The 24,552-nt window shown below is 36.4% G+C and overlaps 1 protein-coding gene across 1 annotated transcript in view; it reads left to right on the plus strand.

Annotated features, from left to right (window-relative positions):
- Positions 1-24,552, plus strand: part of miple1 (midkine and pleiotrophin 1) — a 71,775-nt gene that overhangs the window by 33,968 nt on the left and 13,255 nt on the right. The window contains exon 2 of the mRNA XM_073987609.1: positions 17,766-18,315. Coding sequence (XP_073843710.1) covers positions 18,060-18,315 — 256 coding nt within the window. The 5' untranslated portion in view covers positions 17,766-18,059. The remainder of the gene's footprint in view (positions 1-17,765; positions 18,316-24,552) is intronic.

The following is a 24,552-nucleotide window of genomic DNA, read 5'->3' on the forward strand; positions in this document are numbered from 1 at the left end:
TTATAGTTCGAATCTACAAAAACCTTTCATTGTTACTCTTCATCAGTGAACCTCATTCCAAATGTCTGTATTCCAGCTCAATCCGTTCACCCAAATCAAAATTGTACTAAATTTAGTACCATTTAGTACTTTTCGTACCCTTACAGTTCGAATTTCCAAAAACCTTTCATTCTTACTCTTCATCAGTGACCCTCATTCCAAATGCCTGTATTCCAGCTCTATCCGTTCACCCAAATCCAAATTGTACTAAATTTAGTACCATTTAGTACTATTCGTGCACTTATAGTTCGAATTTCCAAAAACCTTTCTTTGTTACTCTCCACAAGTTAACCTAATTTCATATTTCAGGATTCCAGCTCTATCCGTTCACACAAATCCAAATTGTACTAAATTTAGTACCATTTAGTACTTTTCGTACCCTTGTAGTTCGAATTTCCAAAAACCCTTTGGTACATCTTTCTAGCTCTCCATCAGTTACCCTCATTCCAAATTTCAGAATTCTAGCTCTTACCGTTTGTCTAATACAAAGGGTACCATATTTAGTACCTTTTAGTACTTTTGGTACACTTCTAGGTCGAATTTCCAAAAACCCAGCCTTATCTCACCCCTTCACACCAACAGCAACCTACACCCAAAATTTCAACTTTCTAGCTTCAGCGGTTTCGTCTGGGCGCTGATGAATCAGTCAGTCAGTCAGTCACTCACCTCACTACTCTTTTATATATATAGATAAAAACCGCTCTAACTTTTGCGCGCGCGTACAATTTTGTGAACGCGAACAGATTTGAAAACAGAATTTTTTTCTTAGATGCAGATGTGCCAGCAAAAAAAATTTTAATTTTTTTCAAATGGAATTGCAAAGGATTTTTGTTTTTCGCCATATACCACTTTTAGTCTAGTCACCACAAATCGGTATTGCCCATGTTTATCGTTTTTTTTTTTTTGTTTAGGAAAGACCAACGACGACGCCCCATGTGAGCTGTCCTAAATTTTTTGCTACATTTTACTTTTGAAGTGGATGTTATTTGGTATTTAGGAATCTCAATGGGCAGAAAGCCTCCACAAAGAAAATTATCAATATAAAGTTAAAAAATGTCCGATCATCAAGCATAACTCTAAACGAGACAATTAATTAAAAAATTTATTTTCGTCAGTTAAGATATTCTACCACTCCAAGGGATAAGCCTTTACGTGAACGAAGAGTACTTGCCTAAACGAAAGGAAACTAATTTTTCAATACCGAGATTAACGCCGTTCTTACTTGTTTTTAATTGTGGTTTCCCATCCCTGCCATATGCATAGGTGGAAAAGGAGAGACAAGTTTTTAGTTGAAGTAAACACTAATGCATGCATGCATAAATATTTGCATAGAACCAAATGAACACACACCAACACATTTGTGTTTTTGCATATTTAGCAAAACATTTTAAGCACTGCAGCTGAACGTGTACAAAGTTATTCAAAATTTCGTAACCTATTCATGAGAGATGAATACTTCTAGGCATATTGCATCCTATTTCCTTAAGGATAAATAAATTAATATTAAAATATTCTGGGATGCCATCAGGAACCGATTCAAAAATTTTAAATTTCTTTAACGTTGCACTGAAGAATATTTCGTAAAATTATTTGTTGTTAAGCATTTAACTTTGTTTGATTTCTGGGTGTTTCTTGCATAGAAAATAAGTTGAAAAACAATTATTTATGTTTAGTTCATATATTGTGCTGCCGTAATAGGAGACGAAGGACAACCTATTGCAAAAAAAGGTACAAGTAAGAAAGTATCATTCAGCTGTGTCGACGGAGATATACCCTCAAACGCTGTCAAAAAAACCAAACACAATAATTATGCCATATAAAAAATATATCGGTTTTGAATCAAGAGTTTACTTTAAAATCTGTAGGTACCGTAATGTGGAGCTATCCCAAATCACTGACATATACCAAACATTTTTGGTAACCAAACTTCTTCATAAAAGACTCGAATATTAAATTGCGTTAAACTACGTTTGGAAGAAATTTTTTTAACAAGTTTTAGAGTTGTCTTGCACTGTAGCCATTTTAGTATGTGCTGGCAGGTTTTTGCAGTTTTTGGGCCATTATCTCAGGAAGTATTGAGTTACTCCAAAAAAGGGACCGTTGTAAATGAGTCCGCTAGAACAACCCACTGATAAAAGTATCAAAACGATACCAGAGGAGCTCATAAACTTCACTTTATCCTAATTTTGTGTGGATAATCCAACCTGATACATGACTGGATGAAATAATACGATGTGCAAAGTCTGCACCAATCAGAAACTCTCTGCGAGAATCATCTTGCGGATTTGCCATATTGGTTGGTGCCGTTAGGGTTTCTTGAAGTTTTTAGGCCAATATCTCAGGAAGTACGGACTTGCCCAAGAAAAAAATTATACCGTCGTTAAGGGGGGCCGCAAGTACAATCTACTGAAAAAAAATCAAAACGATAATAGAGGAGCTGTTAAACTTCACATTATCCGAATTTTGTGTGGGAGTTATCCGAAGCAGTGGACCGATATAGTCCATATTCCAACATGATGGATGACTGGATGAAATAATACGATGTGCAATGTCTGCACCAATCCGAAGCTCCCTGCGAGCTTCCCTTATTTTAAGTTGGAAGATGGGCCTACTTCCGATACCTCCACCACAAAAGTTCGAAAATGTTCGGAAAATTTGTGCGCACTATAACTATTAAAGGGAGTAACCGATTTGGTCCATAATGTGCACATCGTAAAACATCTAGCAGACTTATGATGAGGTTCCAAAATGGACTCAATCGCTTCACTCCTTCGGGTACCTCCCACACAAAATTTCGGAATAGTTCAGTTTAGGACTTGCTCTCGAATCGCTTCGATTTTTATTGTAACGACTTGTATTTACTGCCCCCCCCCCCCCCCCACACGACGGTGCAAGTTTCATCAGGGGCAAGTCCACACTTCATGAGAAAATAGCCTGGAAGTTACAAAACACCCCTATGACACCGTGTGTAGTGGTTGAAGCGCAAGATAATTCTCGAACGGATCTGCTGATTCCGTCCAAAATGTGGCCTTCGAAATATTTGGTGCAAACTTTAAGTTCGAAAATAAGCCATTTCGGTCCACTCCTTCAGGTACCTCCCCCACAAAAGTTCAAAAATGTTCGGAAAAATTGTGCACGCGATAACTCTTGATGGGAGTGACCGATTTGGTCCATACTTTACACATCCTAATATATCTACCAGATATAGATTAGGGTCGAATATGGACTATATTTGTCCACTCCTTCGGGTACCTCCCACACAAAATTTTGGATAAATTCACTTTAAGACCTGCTTTTCAGGGGCAAGAAAATAGCCCAAAAGGTGTAAGAGACCCCTATGGCATCATATGTAGTGGCTGGAGGGCTCGAACCGAATACTGCGTTCGTCCACTACGGTACATCCCCACAAAAGTTCGAAAATATTTGGTACAATGGTACGCACGATATCTCATAGACGTATCAACCGATTTGGTCCAAACTTTGGATATCTAAATATTATCGAAACTTAGTTTATGTTCAAATTTGAGCCCTATCTGTCCAATCCTTGTGGTACCACCCACAAAATGTTCAACATTTTTGTGTGGTTAAGGGTATGTTCGAGGATCTATCTATTTGAAACTCCTCTAAATACAAACGTTTTTTTGGGAAAAAAGTATTTCAATCCACACAGGCAGAGGGTATATCTCTGTCGGCAAAGCCGACTGATACTTTTTTACTTGTTTTTTTTCTGGGTTTACTTTATATAGATATAGATCAGGTTCGAATATGGTCTTTGTTTGCCCACTTCTTCGGGTACCTCCCACACAAAGTTTCGGAAAAGTTCAATTTAACACCTGCTCTCGAATCACTTTGATTTTTGCCTCAATTACGACGGTAAAAGTTTTTCAGGTCAAGTCTATACTTTTTGAGAAAACAGCCCGAAAAGTGTAAAAAAACACCTGTGACACCATATGTACTGGATGGAGCACACGACAGCTCTCGAACTGATCAACCGATTTGGTTCAAAATTTGGCCTTCGTCATATTTTGTTCAAACTTAGTTTCAGTTCGAAGATTGGCAATACCAGTCCACAACTTCCGGTACTTACCCCCAATATTTAAAAACTGTCACCATACTGGTATGCATGATATCTCTCCTAATATATTGTCCAAATTTTGTTTAACTTTTAAAATTGCCCGTAATGGTCCTCTCCTTAGGGTACCTCCCCCACAAAAGTTCAACATTTGTGTCTAAGTGCAGTTTATGGTCTGTTCGGTAATCCTTTGGAAATGTATACCGATGCTGTTCGTTGTGGTCCTGTTTAAAATTTTCGATTTCTGTATTCACAATTTCCTCATAACCAGAACTACAACATTGCCTCAGAGAATAAATAACATTTCTTAACGGTTTGAAAGATATTAGGCTGACAAAATGATTCCTTTTGATATCAAAGCCTCAAATTTTTGGATGCCTATAAACGCTAAATGAGAGAAGTCTCCCTTGTCCCGTATGGCATGTTTGTTGAACAATTATATATAAACGCTAAAGTTAATAAGATAGTAAAAAACGGCGAAACACCTATCTTTCCTTTTTTGTCCTCTGACTCATTAAATGGCACACAGTGTAATTCACCTCCTTCCTATAACTTTTGGAATATAACTTAAAGTCTATTGAAGTTCCAAAAATAGTTTTCTAATAGAAACACTTCTACAGACTAAAAACATTTTCTGTAACAATGTTAACAACTGCTGCGTAAAAGTAACTTACATTTCCACACTCCGTACATAGTTTTTTTTCAATATCCCATCCCAAAATGAAAACACATTCCCAATAGGCCAATTTATTTTACGCTCTGTTTGCCATAACCGAGTATTTATGATTGTGTTTATTTGAGCACTAACCCATGTGAATCAGCAGAAATATTTTTCTTTGCAACAGTTTGTGTGTGGAATATTCATGTAATGTTGTTGTTTATCTTATAATTGTTGTTGTCTCTAAGATAACACAGTTTAACCATTACCCCCAAAGGATTATAAAAATGCTGAAAGGAAAAAAAAATTTAAAAAAGTACAAAAAAAATTTGCCATAACTCAAACAAACCGGAAATCCTATTGAGGTTTAAAACAATGTTATGTAGACAACCATAACAATAATATAAAGAACAGATTTTTGTTTATTGTAGTTTGCACTTTATAAACTGTTAGTTTTGCAAGAATGATTGTTGAGTTTATCTTGGACAAACAAAATTTTTTGTTTGTCTTTAATTTGTTTGCTTTATTATGCAGATTTTTTTTTCTGAATGCAAACAAAATGTTTTCAATTATGTGTATCTTTGTAGGAAAATATATTTTATTTGAAGTAAAATAAACAGGTAAAAGGTATTAGACGGTTTGCCGACAGAGATATGCTCTTAGCCTATGTGAATTTAAACTTTCGTCTACGGACAGATCGAATGTATTTAGGGTTTTTTCAGAAGTTTTTGGGCCTTTTTGGACATTTGATCTTGCCGATAAAAATGTGGATTAGGATTAAAGTTCAAAAGTGTTGCGGAGGAAGTACTTAAAGGAAATGACCGACATAGTCTATTATGAAAGTATATCTTATCCTATCTTATCGCACCCACTCTTTTTAGAATTTTTTGGCCCTTTTTGGACATTTGATCTTGCCGATAAAAATGTGGAGGAGGTACCTAAAGGAATTGACTGACTTGGTCCATTATGGAAGGGGGCGTCATTTCAGTGGGTGATCTTTTGGATCAATATGCCAGGAAGCGTGTCCAAGGAAAACATTATACGGCTTAAAACAGGACCACAACGAACAGCATCAGTATATACTTCCAAAGGATCTCGAACAGACCCTAAACTGCACTCTGACACAAAAGTTGGACTTTTGTCAGGGAGGTACCCTAAAATGATTACCGATATGGGCCATTTTGGAAGTTAAACTAAATTTGGACAAAATATTAGGAAATTCAAAGTTTGGACCAAATTGGTTGTTTAGTGACATTTTTAAATATTGGGGGGAAGTACTGGAAGTTGTGGACCGGTATTGCCCATCTTCGAACTGAAACTAAGTTTGAACAAAATATGACCAAGGCAAAATGTTGGACCAAATTGGTTGATCAGTTCGAAAGTTATCGTGCTCTCCTGCCACTACATATGACTGAAACTATGTTTGGACAAAATATTAGGAGATCCAAAGTTTGTACCAAATTGGTTGCCCCGTGCAAGAGATATCGTGCATACCAGTATATTGACATTTCTAAAATATAGTTGGGAAGTACCGGAAGTTTTGGACCGGTATTGCCCATCTTCGAACTGAAACTAAGTTTGAACAAACTATGATGAAGGCCAAATTTTGTACCAAATCGGTAGAACAGTTCGAGAGTTATCGTGATCTCCGGCCGGTGACATAGGGGTTTTTACAACTTTCGGGCTGTTTTCTCGAGAAGTGTAGACTTGCTACTAAAAAAACGTTTACCGTCGTAATGGAGGTAGCGAATGCAAGTTGCTTCAACCAAAAATTAATGTGATTTGAGAGCAGGTCTTAAACTGAACTTTTCCAAAATTTTGTGTGTGAGGTACCCGAAGGAGTGGACAAATATAGTCCATATTCGAACCTAACCTATATCTGGTAAATATATTAGGATGTGTAAAGTATGGACCACATCGGTCGTTCCCTTCAAGAGTTATCTTGCTCACTAATTTTCGAGCTTAAACTAAGTTTTGACAAAATATTACGAAGGCCAAATTTTGGACCGAATCGGCAGATCCGTTCAAAAGTTATCCACTCCAACCACTGCACGCGGTGTCATAGGTTTTTTTTTGCAACTTTCAGGCTATTTTCTCAGGAAGTATGGACTTGCCACTGATGAAACTTGTCTCTTCGTATGGGAGGGCAGTGAATACAAGCGATTTGAGAGCAGGCCATAAACTGAATTTTTCCGAAATTTTGTGTTGGAGGTACCCGAAGGAGTAGACCGTTGTGTCCATATTGGAACCTCATTTAAATCTGGTAGAATATTCACAATGTGCAAAGTATGGACCAATTTGGTTACGCCCTTCAAGAGTTATGGTGCACACAAATTTTCCGAACATTTTCAAAGTTTGGACAAAATATTATGAAAGCCACATTTTGGACCGAATCGGTTGATCAGTTCGAGAATTATCGTGCGCTCCACCCAGCCAGACAGACGGACGGACATGGTTTAATTAACTCCAAATTGTCTGAAACGGATTTCGTCCAAACATACTTGGGGTCTAAAACTCTTATTTCGATGAGACACATTTTGCCCTTATGAAAGTGTATATACCCTCGTTAGCATAAATGCTGAGGGTATAATTATAAAGGAAATTTCTTTAATTTCAAATTTTCGTAGATATGAGTCAATTTGCACACACCACGGTGCGACTTAACCAACTTTAAACGAAAGTTTTTGCGGATTCTGAAAAAAAGTTCATAGATGAGAAAAATCAAAAAAACAAAAAAAAAAAAATCGCCGGAAAGCTTTTTTAATAACCCGCGGTCAAAGTTCGCATATTTAGGGTTTTTGTTAGGTTTTCACGATTTTGCTTGGAAACCGCAATTCCTATGGAAATGGGACTTAAGGAGATGTATCAGTGAAAATTCTCCACAAGATTGACCTTTATAATATGTTTTGTAGGTTTTACCGTTTTTAAGATATAGATGTTTAAATTGGGACGATGTTCTGACTGTATCGCCTCTTTATAAAACTATGTCATGACTATAATTTCCCAACAAAAATAACATTATAAACTTGTACAACCCAGGAAAAAATTACAAAATCCAGTCTTTTCACAGCTATAAGATTTCCTCTACTTTTATTTTTGATAAGACATGCCGTTTTCAAGCAGAATCGTGAAAACCTAACAAAAAAAAACCTAAAAATGTGAATTTCTATATCTCAAAAATGGTAAAAACTAGGAAAGAATCATAAAGGTCACTCATTAAAAGAATTTTTAAAGCTACAACATTTTCTTTAGCTCCTATTTCGACAGGAGTTGCAGGACAAGCAAAATCGTGAAAACCTAAAAAAAAACCCTAAAAATGTGACCTTGATCGCGATTTATTTAAAAATCATGCCAGCAATTTTTAATTTTTTTATTTTCATTATCTATGAACATTACTGTTTCCCAGGCGTAAGCGGTTTTCATTTAAAGTTAGTTAAGGCGCACCGTTAATGACATTGTTTTATAAGTAGGCTATACAGTCAGTACATTGTCCCAATTTGAACTTGTATGTATATCTCAAAATCTGTAAAACCTACGACAATATCATAAAGGTAAATCTGGTAGAGAATTTTCACTGCTACAACATTTTTTTTAGTCCCATTTCCATAGGATTTGCGGTTTCCAAGCAAAGTCGTGAAAACCTAAAAAATCCTAAAAAAATGAAATTTGAGCGCGATTTATTAAAAAAAAATCCACAATTTTTTTTTTTTTTTTTTTTTTGTTTTTCCTCATCTATGAACATTGTAGTCTCAGAATCAAAAAAAAACTTCCCAGGTGTAAGTACCTTTCACTTTCATTTAGTTCAGGCGCACCGTGACACACAATTTAAAAAAGAGAACATTTGTTTTTGTTTTGAAAAAAATTCAAAACACAAATTCTTTCTATGGCAAAAGACAATCCAACATACTAAAATTGCTTCAGATGATGTTACACTGAAAGAAAAATTTTGCATTGACTAAACACTGTGCAACATTTTTAAGGTGATCTTGTGCAAACAATTCGAACTGAGGATTTTTTGAAAGTACAGACCCAAACGACAAGAAACCCTAGTTGGGTTTTGTTGTGTCAGATCCAGCTCGGATTTTATGGTCCCATCTAAAAATGGGTAAATATTGAGTTTTAAAAGAAATTCGGGGCTATATCTCTGAAACCAATGCAAATCTACTTCCGACCTCTGAAGCAAATTTGTAGATAAGGACAAGAATAAAATATTTGGAGAAATAATGAACTCGAAAAACTACACTTATTGCCTCAAATTTCAAAATATATGCAAAAATTCCACAATGTTTATACATTTCGAACCGTATCTCCAAAACCGTTAATGTTTTCTGAATATTTTCTTTTGGAAAAATATTCCCTGGAATGTAATACACAACTCTTCAGAACATGCCATAGTTGTAAAATGCCTCTATGCCCTTGTTTTCGGTACATTTTTCAACGGCGATTTAATAAAAATGTCAATAATGTAGTGAAATCCGAAATGCGAGAATAAACTGTTGGTGTGAACTGTGTTTGAAATACGTGTTGTAAAAGACATGATGCAAAATACAGCTGAAACAACATGAAGTAACAATTTTAGAGTTTCAGAATGTTCTAAAGAATTGTTGAGAACTTTACTTGGAAGATTTTTGGTTCAACTCCCAATAGTTTAGCCAATACTGACCAGAATTTCAGCAATTATGTACAATTTTCTATATTTTATAGATTTTGATGCTCTAGATGGAGTTTTTCTTATGTGGTTTTTTCAAAAGATAAATTCTACTAGTTTAGGGCTAAAATATTGCTAAACACAACAAGGCCAAATTCCTATTCGTTTCTGAGATAAAGGCCTGATAAATGCAAAAAAGTGTAGATTTAGCCCGGTTAAGATGAGGCCATAAAATCCGAACTGAATCTGACAGGACAAAACCCTACTAGGGTTTTTGTAGTCTAAATATGTACCTTCTAAAAATGAATACTAGAAGTTGTTTGTATTTTCAATGTTGCATAGTGTAAATGAAAATTAAATAACAATAATGAGTTTCTTCATTATTCCACTGAAAATTATGCAATGATACTTCTTTATTACTTCAATAAAGTAGTTAGAGGTTGCAATTCTAATATTGCTATGAAACTTTCACATTAATACTATGAAACAATAATGAAAGTTATCTTATGAAAATCAATGAAACTTCTTTATTATGGGGAAAGTGGCCAAAAATATTTAGAGTGTAAAAATCAAGCCAATGCGCCGTTTACAGGTTTGCGCTGCCCCTCTGGAGGGGGTATACGGTAAGAATTTTTTCATGCTGTTAATACAAAATGACATGAACAAAGGTCCAGATTATCTTATGATGCAAAAATAGGCTTGGGGAAACAAAACAATCTTCAAAACAACATAAAATCCAACCAATTTAGCGCATTACAAAAAATCTACATTTTTGTCTGAAAATTAGTAAAATTTTTTAAAAAGATCTAATACCGTTCTTCCTGGAAGGCACGTACCGCCAACGTAAGACTAATTTGGAAGAAGATTTCTTCATCTTGCCACTGATACCAATTATGTTAATGTACGTGGTCAGATAACAGAGTTATACGCTAATATATCCATAGGAACCCTATTCGAGGGCAGCTTTAGTCAGCAGCCTACCATTTATAGTATGGCACTAGATGGCAGCTGATTTTAGGTTGTACCCACAACAAAAAATATTAGTCAAATATTCCGACTTTTGAAGCTATTCTTAAGAAGATCGCGTTCGAATGAAACAAAAATTAATATATTTTTAAAAAGGTCCATGTCATAGTTGTCAGATGTTGTACCAAAATTTTGACATACATTTTTTATTTTTGGCCACTGTGCGTTGGTTCAAAATCAATGACAAATTTCATTGATACAACGTATTTTTTTTTTCAGTGTACAAAATTTTAAAATTATTGTTTAATAACTGGAAAATGATCTAAACTGCATACTATGGAAAATATTTAATATACACGTTTATTGTTTCATAAAATCGCTCCAAATGGTATGTTGGGAAATGTTTGTGTCTTCAAACAAACACAATGTCAAAATATGTATATATTTGTATGCACAGACCTGATATAAAATAAACTAATATCGGAAATGTTGTTAACAACCGATTTCTATTCCCCAAATGTGTATCCATTAAATATTGTATACAACTTTCCATTAAATTTTGACGTACACTCTAACGTATAATTTATATATGTAACAACCGTAACACATTACCAAAACGCTCCATTGGCCCTGATAATGCCATAAAATCTCTGTAACCAACATACAATTATGTTCTTAATTGTATTGGTTGTTGATGGATTATATAATTAAATTTTGAAAGTGTTTATAATGTGGTTAAACTAAATACTAAACAAATATTGCATAAATTATATGTTTATACAAAAGAGTGTGTATGTGTGTTCCCATACTTACACAAGTTCTGTGTTGTAGAAAATTGTGGCATATTAAATGTTTGTTCACGTGGTTAGTAAACACACGTTTCAATTGGTAAATCATTTTATTGACACCTCAACAGTTTGGTAAACAAAACATGTTAAATTTGTTCACATTGTCTAATTGAAAAATTTAATAATAATGAAAATTAATAACAAGAAAAGAATCAACAACAGAAAATTATTTGTATTGTTTGTATAACAAAATTTTCATATTATAGAAAAATTAATAAAATATTTGTTCGGACAATGCCTTTGTATGTAATGTTTGTCCCAATTTACATTGGGCGAGTTTACTTGCGGCAATTGTCATTTTGTAGGAGAGAGAGGTGAGGCATATGGTAACCCTTTGCCTCTCAGCACCCTCTCTCACCTACAAAATGACAATTGCCGCAAGTAAACTCGCCCAATGTAAATTGGGACTTTATACTACTCAAAATGTTTAAGGCATGAAAATTCAAATAGTCACATTTGTAATTTGAAATACTTCAAACCAGTTTTTTATTTACTTATTGAAGATATGTTATAGTCCAGTCAAGATCGAAATTGAAATAGCAAAAATTGCCAAAAGCAGATATTTGGTGGATAGCTGAGGTTTGCCATCGATCCCATGTGTGGAACAAATAAGTAAGTGGTGGAGGTCCAAACACGAACTGAAGTAAATAGGAACCATTAGTTTCCTTCGTCTATGAAAATAATAAGATTTCCTTGAAAATAATACAAATAATTCTCTTTTATAATTCCATCAAAGACTAAAGGCCAAAATGTTGGATATTGAGGCCATAAACTTCAAAATAACGAAAATCGGAAGGTACGGCCCTAAGGGGTCTATATGAAGACGTGGAACTATATCTTCTAATTTCTAAGGGGAAAGGCTTTATACTATCAAAGAAGCAATTTCGGTTGGATATTGATATCAGAATCTTCAAAATACCGGGAGATACCGTTCTGTGAAGTCTATACGAAGAAGTGGATCTACACATAGAAATTTTGATGTTAAAAGCTTTGTACCCACAACGAAGTCGAAATGACAAATTTCAGCCATTTCAGTTGGGTATTGAGTCCACAACCATAAAAATACCGAAAATCGGGAAGTACCATTCTATGGGTGCTATATGAAGACGTGGACCTATACCGACAAATTTAAGGTGGAACATTTTATACCCACAATGAAGACTTAGTAGCAAATTTCAGCCAATTCAGTGAGATATTTAAACTGCAACCTTGAGAATAACGAAATTTAGAAGGTTCGATTCTACATGGGCTATAAGGGGACGAGGACCTATATCGACATACTTTAGGTTGAAAGTTGTATACCCCCAGGAAGACATAATGCCAAATATGATGACGTCAACCATCAAAATACCAAAAAATCGGGAGGTACCCTTCTATGGGGAATATAGGAAAACTTTGACCTATAGTAATAATTTTCTGCTAGAAGGTTTTATACCTCCATCGAATATTAAATACCAAATTTTAGCAACTTCGGTAACATATTGAGGCCACAACCTTCAAAATACCGAAAATCGCGGTAGTACAGTTCTATGGGTGCTATGTGAAGATGTGGACTTATACCGACAAAATTCAGTTGGTATGTTTTTGCTACCAACGAATACAAAATGCCTAATTTCAGCAATCTCGGAAGGTATGGTGGCTATATGAAGTCGTGGAATGTTGGAATATTTTTTACCTCCTTCGAAGAATTATACCAACAACAAAGACTAAATACCAAATTTCAGCCCTTACGATGCAATGGTGGGGCCTCAACTTTCAAGATAACGAAAATCGGAAGGTACGGCTCAATGGGGGCTATACGAAGTCGTGGACCTATACTGACAATACTCTTTTGGAATGTTTTATACCTCCATCGAGGACTAAACGCCAATTTTTAAGCCATTTCGCGCCATACTCGTATTGAGGCCACGACCTCAAAAATACCGAAAATCGGAAGGTAACGTTCTATGGGGGCTATATGAAGACATAGACATCGACTAATACATTTCTGGCGGATGTTTTTGTACTAAAAGCGAAGACTTAGTGCCCAATTTCAGCCATTTTGGTTGGAAATTGAGGCCACAACATTCAAAATACCGAAAATCGGGAGGTACCGTTCTATGGGGGCTTAATGAAGGCATGGACATATTCTGACAAATTTCAGCTGGAAAGTTTTATACCCCCAACTAAGACTAAATACCATACTTCAGCCCTTTCGGTGGGTTATTGAGGCCACAATCATTAGATTACCGAAAATCGGGAGGTACTATTCCACGGTGACCATATCAAAGCGTAGACCGATGTAGCCCATTTTTCATAGCAATCATCCTTAGAGCAATAGTGACTTCTATACCAAGTTATAAGGCTCTATGTTATATATTGCGAGCTGTATCTTGATAATAGACAAACGTCAGGACGGACATGTTTTTATCAGTTTAAGTTTTATGCTTATCAGGAATATATAAATGTACTTTATAGGGTCTCCGACGAATATTTCAATGCGTTACAAGCCACCATATTATTGTGGAGGGCATTTTATCTCTGGATCACGAGTGTCACTAGCAAATTCATCGATCTTCATGCGGTCCACCAATGGATGTTTATCACCCGTATATGCCAACTGTGCCCAGGGACGTACGCCAGGACGGTCCTCCACCGAAATAAATATTCCTGATAAACTTTCTAAACATTTTGCTTCCAAAAAATAATATTTGGTCTAGAGGTGACTGCGCCAATCGCTCAATATCAGTAGCAATGTCTCATTTGGCTCCTGGACTCTTCGCCTTACTTCTATTCAGTAGATCTCTTGCTTATGTTCACTTCCGTACTTGCGTTCAAGTGAAGCAATAACATCTCCATAGTTTTTTTTTTCAAGCGGCGAGAATACTCTATATTATATCAGCAGCAGCAGCGGAGCCTTTCAATATCAGAAGGAGTGCTACAGTCTTTGTGTTATCGTAGCTCCAAAATTTCTACAAGCCACTGTCTCGAATGTAACTTTTATCATGTTATCAAAAATTCGCACTGGACCACCCTCTATTTTCAATGCCACAAACTTCTCGACGTATGCCAGACATTTTTCATAAACAGAGAAAATACTCTAGTCCAGCTCTTTAATTAGTACCTACTCACTTTTCAATCACTACCGTAATGCTCTTGAGTTTTTCGCAGATTTTCCCACAGCTTCCTTCCAACTCCTCCTTTAAGTTTTTGGGACAATTCTGCCTTCATTTCCACTATAGGTATTTAAACTGCTATTCCTTTGGTTGTCCAAAATAAAATACATTTTCTACGAATTCCAATATCACGGTGCACCTTAACTAATTTTAAATGAAAGGTGCTTACACCTGGGAAGTTTTGCGGATTCTGAAACTACAATGTTCATAGATGAGAAAAATGAAAAAATAAAAAAATCGCCGGAGGGATTTTCAAATAAATCGCGGTCAAAGTTCTCATTTTTAGGGTTTTTTTAGGTTTTCAGGATTTTGCTTGGAAACGGCAAGCCCTATCGAAATGGTACTAAACAAAATGTTGTAGCAGTGAATATCCTTTACAACATTTTCTTAAGTCCCATTTCGATACTACTTGCCATTCCAAGCAAAATCGGGGAAACCTAAATTAAACTTAAAAGTGTGAATTTTGGCCGCGATTTATTTAAAAATCCCTCCACTGACTTTTTCTTGTTTTTGAATTTTTTTCATCTTTGATCACTGCTATTTCAGAATCCGCAAAAATTCCCCAGGTGTCAGCGGTTTTCATTGGAAGTTAATTAAGGTGCACCATGTATGACATTGTTTTATACATTGTCCCAATTTGAACTTCTATATCTCAACAAGTAAAAAAGTATCAGTCGGCTTTGCCGACGGAGATATATCCCCAAAAAACTTATATATTTAGGAGGTTTTCGAAATTTTGAGCTTATGAACCGACAAAAATTTTGCTGGGGATATCGATAGACACCGCGCCCATCTGTCATTTCTGTTGGTCACCATATAATTTAGGGTGTTTGGGCCATTATATAAGGAAAGATGCACTTGCCTACGAAAAACATAATATCGATGTAAACAAGACCACTAGGAGACACTTCGTTAAAAATGCCCAAAGGATCCTCGAACAGAATCTTACCCACGGATTAGACCGATAAGACCCATATGAACTAAGTTTGGACTAAATATTTCGAGATCCAAAGTTTGGACCAAATCAGTTGCTACGTTTTTGAGATATCGCGCTTACCATTTTAGCGAATATTTTCGAACTTTTACGGGGGAGGTACAAGAAGGAGTGGTCATATAAGGTGGTGCTTCGAATTGCATCTAATATTCGAAGAAATATCACGATATCCAAAGTGTGGGCGAACGCAGTATTCAGTCCGAGAGTTATCGTGCTCTCCAGCCACTACATATGGAGCCATTGGAGTTTTTTTACACTTTTCGGGCTGTTTTCTCAAGAAGTATGGACTTGCCCCTGAAACAATTTTTACCGTCATAATTAAGGCAGCGAATGCTAGCTGCTTCAACAAAAATCAAAGGGATTCGGGAACAGGTCTCAAAGTAAACTGATCCGAAATTTTATGTGGAAGGTACTTGAATGAGTACACAAGTATATTCAAACCTGATTTATACCTGGTAGATATATTAGGATGTGTAAAGTATGGACCAAATCGGTCACCCCTTTCAAGAGTTATCGTGCGCACAATTTTTCCGAACATTTTTTAACTTTTGTGGAGGAGGTACCGGAAGGTGTGAACCGAAATTGTCCATCTTCGAACTGAATATATGTTTGGACAAAGTATGACGAAGGCCAAATTTTGGACCAAATCGGTTGATCAGTTCTCTAGACACTACATATGGTGCCATAGGGGTTTTTACACCTTTCGGGCTGTTTTTTCAAGAAGTTTGGACTTGCCCCTCAAAAAACTCTTACCGTAGTAATTGAGGCAGCAAATGCAAGTAGTGGTCTTATCCGAATTTTTTGTGGGAGGTACCCAAAGAGTGGACAAATGTAGTCAATATTCTAACCTGATATATCTGGTAGATACATTAGGATGTGTAAAGTATGGACCAAATCGGTCACTCCCTCCAGGACAAATTTTCCGAACATTTGTGGGGGATGTACCTGAAAGAGTGGACCGATGTGGCTTATCTTCGAACTTAAACTATGTTTGGACCAAATATTACGAAGGCCAAGTTTTGGACAGAGTCTGCACATCCATTCGAGAGTTATCTTACGCTCCAACCACTACACACGGTGTCACAGGCGTTTTTTGTACCTTTCAGGCTATTTTCTCATGATTTATGGACTTGCGCCTGATGAAACTTGTACCGTCGTATGGAGGGCAATGAATACAAGTTGCTACAGTAAAAATCAAAGCGATTCGAAAGCAGGTCCTTAACTGAACTTTTTCGCAATTTTGTGTTGGAGGTACCCGAAGGAGTGGACCGATAGAGTCCATATTGGAACCTCATCTGAGTCTGGTAGAAGTTTCACGATTCGCAAAGTGTGGATCAAATCGGTTTCTCCATTCAAGAGTTATCGTGCGCACAAATTTTGCAAACATTTCCGAACTTTTATGGGGGAGGTAACAGAAGGAGCGGACGATATAACCCATCTTCGAACTTAAACTAAGTTTGGACAAAATGTCCAAATTTTGGACGGATTCGGTTAATCCGTTTGAGAGATATCGACAGACAGACATGGCTTAATCAACTCCAAATTGTCTTAAGCGGATTTCGTCCAAACATAATTTAAAACCATTATTTCGATGAGGGGTATGTATGTATATGCACTTTCATACCGGCAAAATGTGGCCCGTATGAAAGTGTATATACCCTCGTTAGCATAAATGCTGAGGGTATAAAAATGGTAAAACCTACGAAAATATCGTTAAGGTCCATCTTGTAGAGAATTTTCACTTCTACAACATTTTCTCTAATTTTATTTCGATAGAGATTGTGATTTTTAAGCAAAATCGTGCATCGTAAAAAAATCCTAAAAATGTGAACTAAGACCGCGATTTATTTTATTCTATTTTGCTTCTTAATTTTTCTTATTTATGAATATTGTAGTTTTCAAATCCGCAAAAAATTCACAGGTATAAACACCTTTCATTTAAAATGAGTTAGTTTTGTCACTTAACAAATTTTGTTTTTTTTTTTAGTTCAAATAAAATCGTAACAATGTACGTTGACATCTGGTCTAACTGGGTCGACCAGGTATTCAACAACATCAAAGTCTATACCTACAGTTCAATGGCCACTTTTTAAATCGACCCTATGGTTCCCCTTTGCAGTTATTAATAGATTTTACTAAATATTACAAAAATCTCAATTTTCTATCACATTTCAATGATGTTTCTCTCTCAGCATCACTATATACGGCACATAAAATCCTTTTACAAATTAATCACAAAACACGCTTCTAAAACACATAGTTCAGCCAAATGCACTTACCTCACCATGAAACAAACTCTTAATACCTACCTACATGCCTTAGTTCTAGTAGCATTTTTGCAAATAAGTTGTCTCACAGCACACACAAATTTTGGTCTATTTCCAGAACTGTATTGAGAAGCCGTCAAAAGGACTCAAGGGCTAAGCAGCTGCACCAAAAACCAGCACCACCGCTATTCGCACTTTTTTTCCATTGACATCTGCACCAGTTCATAGTCATCGTCAACATCATCGTCATCATCACCAATATTTTGCAACTTGGCAAAGTAGTCGCCATCCTCAGCATCATCATCACATCCCTTCACAGTCAGTCGAGCACAACGAAGTGAACTGAATAGAACCAAATACGACAACAACAACAACAGCAACAACAACAACAGCAACAAAAACAACAGACAAAATGAAACATTACCGCCACCATAATCAAGTTGTCTCATCATCGTCGTCATCATTCGTATGCACAATAATGGCGGTGGCATTGGCCTCCTTGTCAATGCTGCCACATTTAGCATGTGCCACAACAGAAGTACAAGAGACACCACTGGCTTTGCCAGTTGGTGAACAGACACAGCCGACAACAGCATCACAGGGTGAAATCTGGGAAGAAGATGATCACGAGATATTAATACGCAATGAACGTGGCACAAAGAATGATGGTAAGTACTACCACATACGAACATATATACATACATATGTGTGTGTATAGCACCCACTCAAAACCGCACCCAATTCAAAATTCAATGCAATGGAGGCATTTGGCACCCCTCAAGGTGCTTCGTGTAAAGATGAACGACTGTATTTCACTGGCATTCATTCAGTTGCTTTGAAAAAAATACTGAAAAAAAACACAAATACAACGAGCGAATAAATAAATAATCGCAAGCTTTAAATATGCTCCGAGTGTCTAAGCTTATGGCAGGAATGAATGAACGATATACAGTGTTTTGAGATGAGAACTAAAGATTGTTAATAGAAACAGTTTTTCATTTGTATTAGAGATTACAACAATGAAAATTCCGCACATAAAAGTAATACGAAACTGTAAAAAGTAAAAAAACATCAGTCGGCTTTGCCTAAAGAGATCTACCCTCAGCCTGTGTGAATTAAAACGTTCATCTGACCAAATATAGGCTACAAAACCAAAACCCTTATTATGTACTTAGGAATTTTCAAAATTTTGTGGTAATTTGTTGACATATTAACATATGCGTAAATTTTTCGGATATTTACCCAGCAAAAATACTCATTACAAAACCCCACTAAATAAGTAGTTGCATAAGTAGTTACGACTTTTAGTAACTAATTATTTAACCACTTATTTTAGTGGCCAAAAAATAACCTACCGCTTCGTGCGACATGCCCTAGTTAAAATAACAGGTAAGTAAGGGGTTTTGTAATGAGCTTTATTACTGGCTATCTTTACGATTTTCGACGTTCCGAATGAAGGCTTAAGTCATGGTAGAACAATTTTATATATTTATTTCTACTTGCGATGTACATTAGGGATATCTATTTTTGAGGAGACAAATATATCATTCCGAAAAAAACTATTTCCCATAAAGACTTTTTCATATCAATAACATGTAACCTTCTCCAAGTCTGAACGACGTGCCGCACACTAAAACGCCTCTTATGGAGGTGGGACAACAATTTTTAATATGTGTGGTATTCTGTTAAATCTGAAAAAACCTTAAAAAGCCCTAATAAACATGGGCTTTTTTGATTCCAAAAACAAAAGATTCAAACACCTTTTCCTTTTTCAATGATTTTCAGCAATCCCAAACATTTTTTTCAAGAATTCTACTTTCTGCGAGTAATTGTTCATTTAGTGGAATGATATGGAAACATGCAAATTGAAAACGGAACGAATTTTCATTCATGTTTTCCAACATATTCAATCAAATGTGAAAAATTATTAGTTTTTTTTTTTTTTTTTTTTTTCCTTTATTGTTCCTCTTGGGATCATAGGGCTTCTACAAGAAAATTATATCTTATTTTATCGATACATATTGTTTTTAAATCATTGATTGATTTATTAATTCGTGATAATTCATTTTGGATTGTTCTGCGCCATGTGTTTTTTGGACGTCCTGGACGTCGAGATCCTTGAGGGTTCCATTCAAGAGCCGCACGAGAAATACTGGTGACCGGCTTTCTTAAAGTGTGCCCAATCCATCTCCACTTCCGTCTAGCGATTTGCTTTGTAATAGATTCTTCTCTCATCCTGGTATGTAAATCTATATTTGAAATAGTGTTTGGCCAAAATATGCCACAGATTATTCGAAGACATTTGTTTATGAATGTTTGCAGTTTTTGGGCTAACGTTTTTGACATGAGCCATGTTTCACTGCCATAAAGAAGAGTTGACTTCACGCATGAGCTAAAGATTTTTAATTTGGTATTCTGGGATATTTGCGTTGCTCTCCAGATTTTGTTTAAACGGCCAAATGCTGACCTGGCTTTTTTCAGCCGGTTGTCAATATCGTCGTCAACGCCGTTGTCAATCGACATCATGCTACCCAGATAACAAAAGCTTTTGACAAACTCGATAGGATGGTTTGAGATGGTGAAGCTGCAGTCGGACGAGTTGTTTATTCGCATTGCAAAAGTTTTACCAATATTAATATCCAGCCCTGCTTGTTTTGCCATTACAGCTAAGTCGTTTAATTTTTGTTGCATATCAGAAAAATTGTGAGATAATAAGCAAATGTCATCTGCATATGCTAGGTATTATAGGTGTTTATGCATGCCCCATATTATTCCCCTTTTCCTGTGGGACAGCTTCAACATGATATCATCTAGTACTACGGCGAAGAGTAGTGGTGAAAGAGGGCAACCCTGTTTTACCCCAACATTGATGTAAAAGGGGTCACTTATGGTACCGTTATGTAGTACGTGTAGGGCGGTGTTGTCGTACATTGCTTTTATTAAGCGGATAAGCTTCATTGGCGTTCCTTTGTTTTTCAAAGCTTTCCATATAGCGCCTCTTTTTATGGAATCAAAAGCTTTTTTAAAGTCAATAAAGACGAGGTAAAGTGATGATCGCCATTCAATGGATTGTTCGATTACAATGCGGAGAGTGTTGGTCTGGTCTAAACAGCTTCTATGTGGTCTGAAGCCTGCTTGCTCTTCTTGAAGTGATTGCTCAATACACTGCAACCTATTATTGATTATTATAGCCAGTATTTTGTATATTGTGTTTAGAAGTGTTATACCTCTCCAGTTATTGCAGTCCGTGAGGTCATTTTTCTTTGGGAGTTTTACTATGGTCCCTTTTGTCCACGCTTCTGGTAGTTGTTCTAATAACCATGCTTTTTGTATATGCGGCGCTAGTATTTCTGCCGATGCTTGAGTGTTTGTTTGTAAGAGTTCAGGTGGAATTCCGTCTTCTCCAGGAGCTTTGTTTGCTTTTAATTTGTTGATTACGTTTTTTATTTCAATTATGCTGGGCTCTTCAACGTTTATGTTGTGGTTTATTGAATCATTTCCGTGGCTGTTCGTAGTTATGTTGTCGTCTTCAACATCGTTTACGTTGCTTATCGCTTCAAAGTGTTGTCTCCACCTGCGGGTTTGCTCTTCTGTTGTTGTTAACAGTCTCCCCTGTTCGTGTTTGATAAGCTGGTTTTTGTATTTATTTTGGTTTGCTATTTGACCAATTATTTTGTGGAGCTCTCTCATATTATTCGCTCCTGCTGCAGTCTCCGCGTCGTTTGCCAAGTTACGTAGATACCTTCTTTTATCAGCTCTTGCTGAGCTCTTTACAGCTTTCGCAGTTTTTTAAATTCCACTAATTTATAGATATTTCCTTATTTTGTTTACATATACCGATGACACTAACATTACAAACATAAACAAATTTCTATGTGGTTGTTTGTGAGTTGTATTTGTTGTAGTATTTACTATACCTTATTTGTTCTACCATGGGCTTACGTTTTGTTAATAAATTTGATTTGGATTAAGGTTTGTGTTGCAGAGGAGGTTCCTGAAGTAATGGATGGAAATAGTCCTAGCGATCCTACTATGGGAGTTATTATTTTGTCACCTTAGGATTTAGAGATTTTGGACCATTATGCCAAGAAGAAGGTTTTCGAAACTTTTGACCCATTATCTCAAAAAGTATGAATCTGCCTACGGAAACAATTTTTTTTCGTCGTAATAAAGCGGATGCAACCTATTGCGGAAAAATGCGAGACATATCTTTCAACCGGTTACTCCCTTCGGGAGATATCTTACGCACCACTTCAGAAAAAAATGTTTTGATCATTTGTGGAGTAGGCAAACGAAAATTTGGGCCGATATGGTCTATCTACGGACAAAAACTAGGCTTCGATAAAAATATTACGAGATCAAAAGTATGATCCAAATCGGTTAATTTAATCGAGAGACGGAAAGGGCTTAATCCATTCCGAGTTGTCTGAACCGGATTTCGTCCAAGTATACTTAGGACCTAACCCACTATTTAAATGAGGCATATTTTTTCGTACCAAGTTTATATACCCTCATAAGCCTAAAAGCTGAGGGTATAAAAATGCATTAACTGCATTGCGGCGAAATTGTTTAAACTTTAGGAAAGCGACAACCGCAGGACTGGACCGAGTCTATCAAAGAACTTTACCTGCTTCAAAAGCGATCGTGCGCACCCGTCACTATTCATGGTGGCGGTAGGGACTTGTTTACAGCATTCGGACCACACTTGCTGGAAGTATGGTCATTCACTTGATAAAACTTTTACCCAAGGAGGACAAGTTGTTTGCTAAACAAGTAAGAAAGGCGTTAAATTTGGCCAGGACGAAATTTTTATTCCCTCCATCACGAGTTGTATTGACGTAAAATGGAACAAATAGTTTCCTTTCGTTTACGAGAAAGACTAAATACCGAATTTCAGCAAGTTCGGTAAAACAATGTAGATAACCTTCAAAATACTGAAATTCGGGAGACAACGTTCCATGGGGGCTATATCAAAACGTCAACTATACCTACAAATTTCTGGCGGAAAGTTTTTAGGCTGAAAGAAGACTAAATACCAAATTTACGATATTTCTGTAAAACCTTCAAAATAGCGAAAATCAACAGGTACGCTTCTATGAGGGATATAGGAACCCGCAGATCTATTCCTCCCATGGAAGACTAAATAACAATTTTCAGTCTTTCGGTGGGATTTTAACGTCACAGTCTTATGAATTACGAAAATCGGGAGGTACCGTTTTATGGGGGCTGTATGAAGGCGTGGACCTATAACGAAAAATTTCTAAGAGAAAGCTTTACACCCCCAACGAAGATAAGGTAGCAAATTTCAGCTATTTCGCTAATGAGGCTAATACCTCCAAAATACCTCAAATCGGGTGTTCTCTGGGGGCTATATGAAATTACGGACCAATACCGACAAATTTAATATGGAACATTCAATACCCGAAATGAAGACCGAATAACAAATTTCAGCCATTTCGGTGAGGCCACAATTTTCAAAATACCGGAAATCAGGAGGTACCATTCTATGGGGGCTATATGAAGGCGTGTACCTATACCAACAAATTTCTGGGAGAACGATTCATACCCCAACAAGAACTAAGTACTACATTTCAGCTATTTCGCCGTTCTATGGGGGCTATATGAAGTCATGGGCCTATACCGACAAATTTCATATGGAATGTTAAATACCCGAAATGAAGAACAAATACCAAATTTTCAGCTATTTCTGAGGAATATTGAGGTCACAATCAAAACACCGAAAATCGTTAAGTACGTTCTATGGGGGCTATACGAAGACGTGGAACTAAATAGACAAATTTCATATGGAACGTTAAATACTCCAAACGAAGACTAAATACCAAATTTCAGCAATTTCGGTGAATTTGTGTCCACAAACTTCTATATGAAGGCGTGTCGCTATACCGACAAATTTCTGGGACAAAGTTTTATACCCCCTAACGGAGACTAAGTACCAAATTTCAGTCATTTCGGTGTGATAATGAGGCTAAAACCTTAAAAATACCGAAAATCGGGTGGTAGGTTCTATGGGGGATATATCAAAACGTGGACCGATGTAGCCCATTTGCAATACCAAACATCTTAGGAGTAATAGGAACCTCTATATTAAACATTACAAAGCTCTATATTAAACATTACACACTGTATCTTGATTTCAACAGACGGTTATATCGACTTAGAATTTTACCCTGATCAAGAATATATACATACATATGCTTTATAGGGTATCCGATGTGTTACAAACGGAATGACAAATTTAATTATACCCTCCATATTATGGTGGAGGGTGTAAAAAAATCGAAGTAATTCGAGAGCTAGACTTAAACTGCACCTAATTGATCCATGTTTGGTAGAACAAGTAAGAAAAGTCTATAGTCGGACGGAGCCGACCATGGGATACCCTATACCACTTTCCCTGGACAATCGCTCTCCACGGAACTTATTTTCAATGATTGTGAAAATTTAATTATCAAAGTTATCTAGCATGACAAAGACATTTTTGTAGCAGGAAAGGAAAATTTAGTTCACACAAACTAAAATGTAATGAAACCCACTTATGTAGTACTACTACTTCCGTTGTTTAACCGCTACGTTATTGAAATTTTTACCAATTTCACACAAAAGTTTCAGTCCATTTAACCCGCTAAGTATTCTCTGATCTTCACGTTGGTTTGTAGGCTTCTTCTTCATCATAAACTCAAACTTTGTTCAAAATTTTGCGGGTTATTATTTTGACCTACAGAGCCGCAACAAAATTGGTTAAAATTTTGTGTTTGGTCCATTTCATCCCCTGAACATTTCACGATCATCACCAAGAACCCAACCTCCTTAAAAAATTCGTTACAATCGGTCCATAATTGCGGCCTTAAGTTTGTTTACAATTTTTAATGGACGGACACACATCG

This window comes from Musca autumnalis, unplaced genomic scaffold (genome assembly GCF_047663935.1).
Source record: "Musca autumnalis isolate F117 unplaced genomic scaffold, ASM4766393v1 scaffold_4, whole genome shotgun sequence".
NCBI classification, from domain to species: domain Eukaryota; kingdom Metazoa; phylum Arthropoda; class Insecta; order Diptera; family Muscidae; genus Musca; species Musca autumnalis.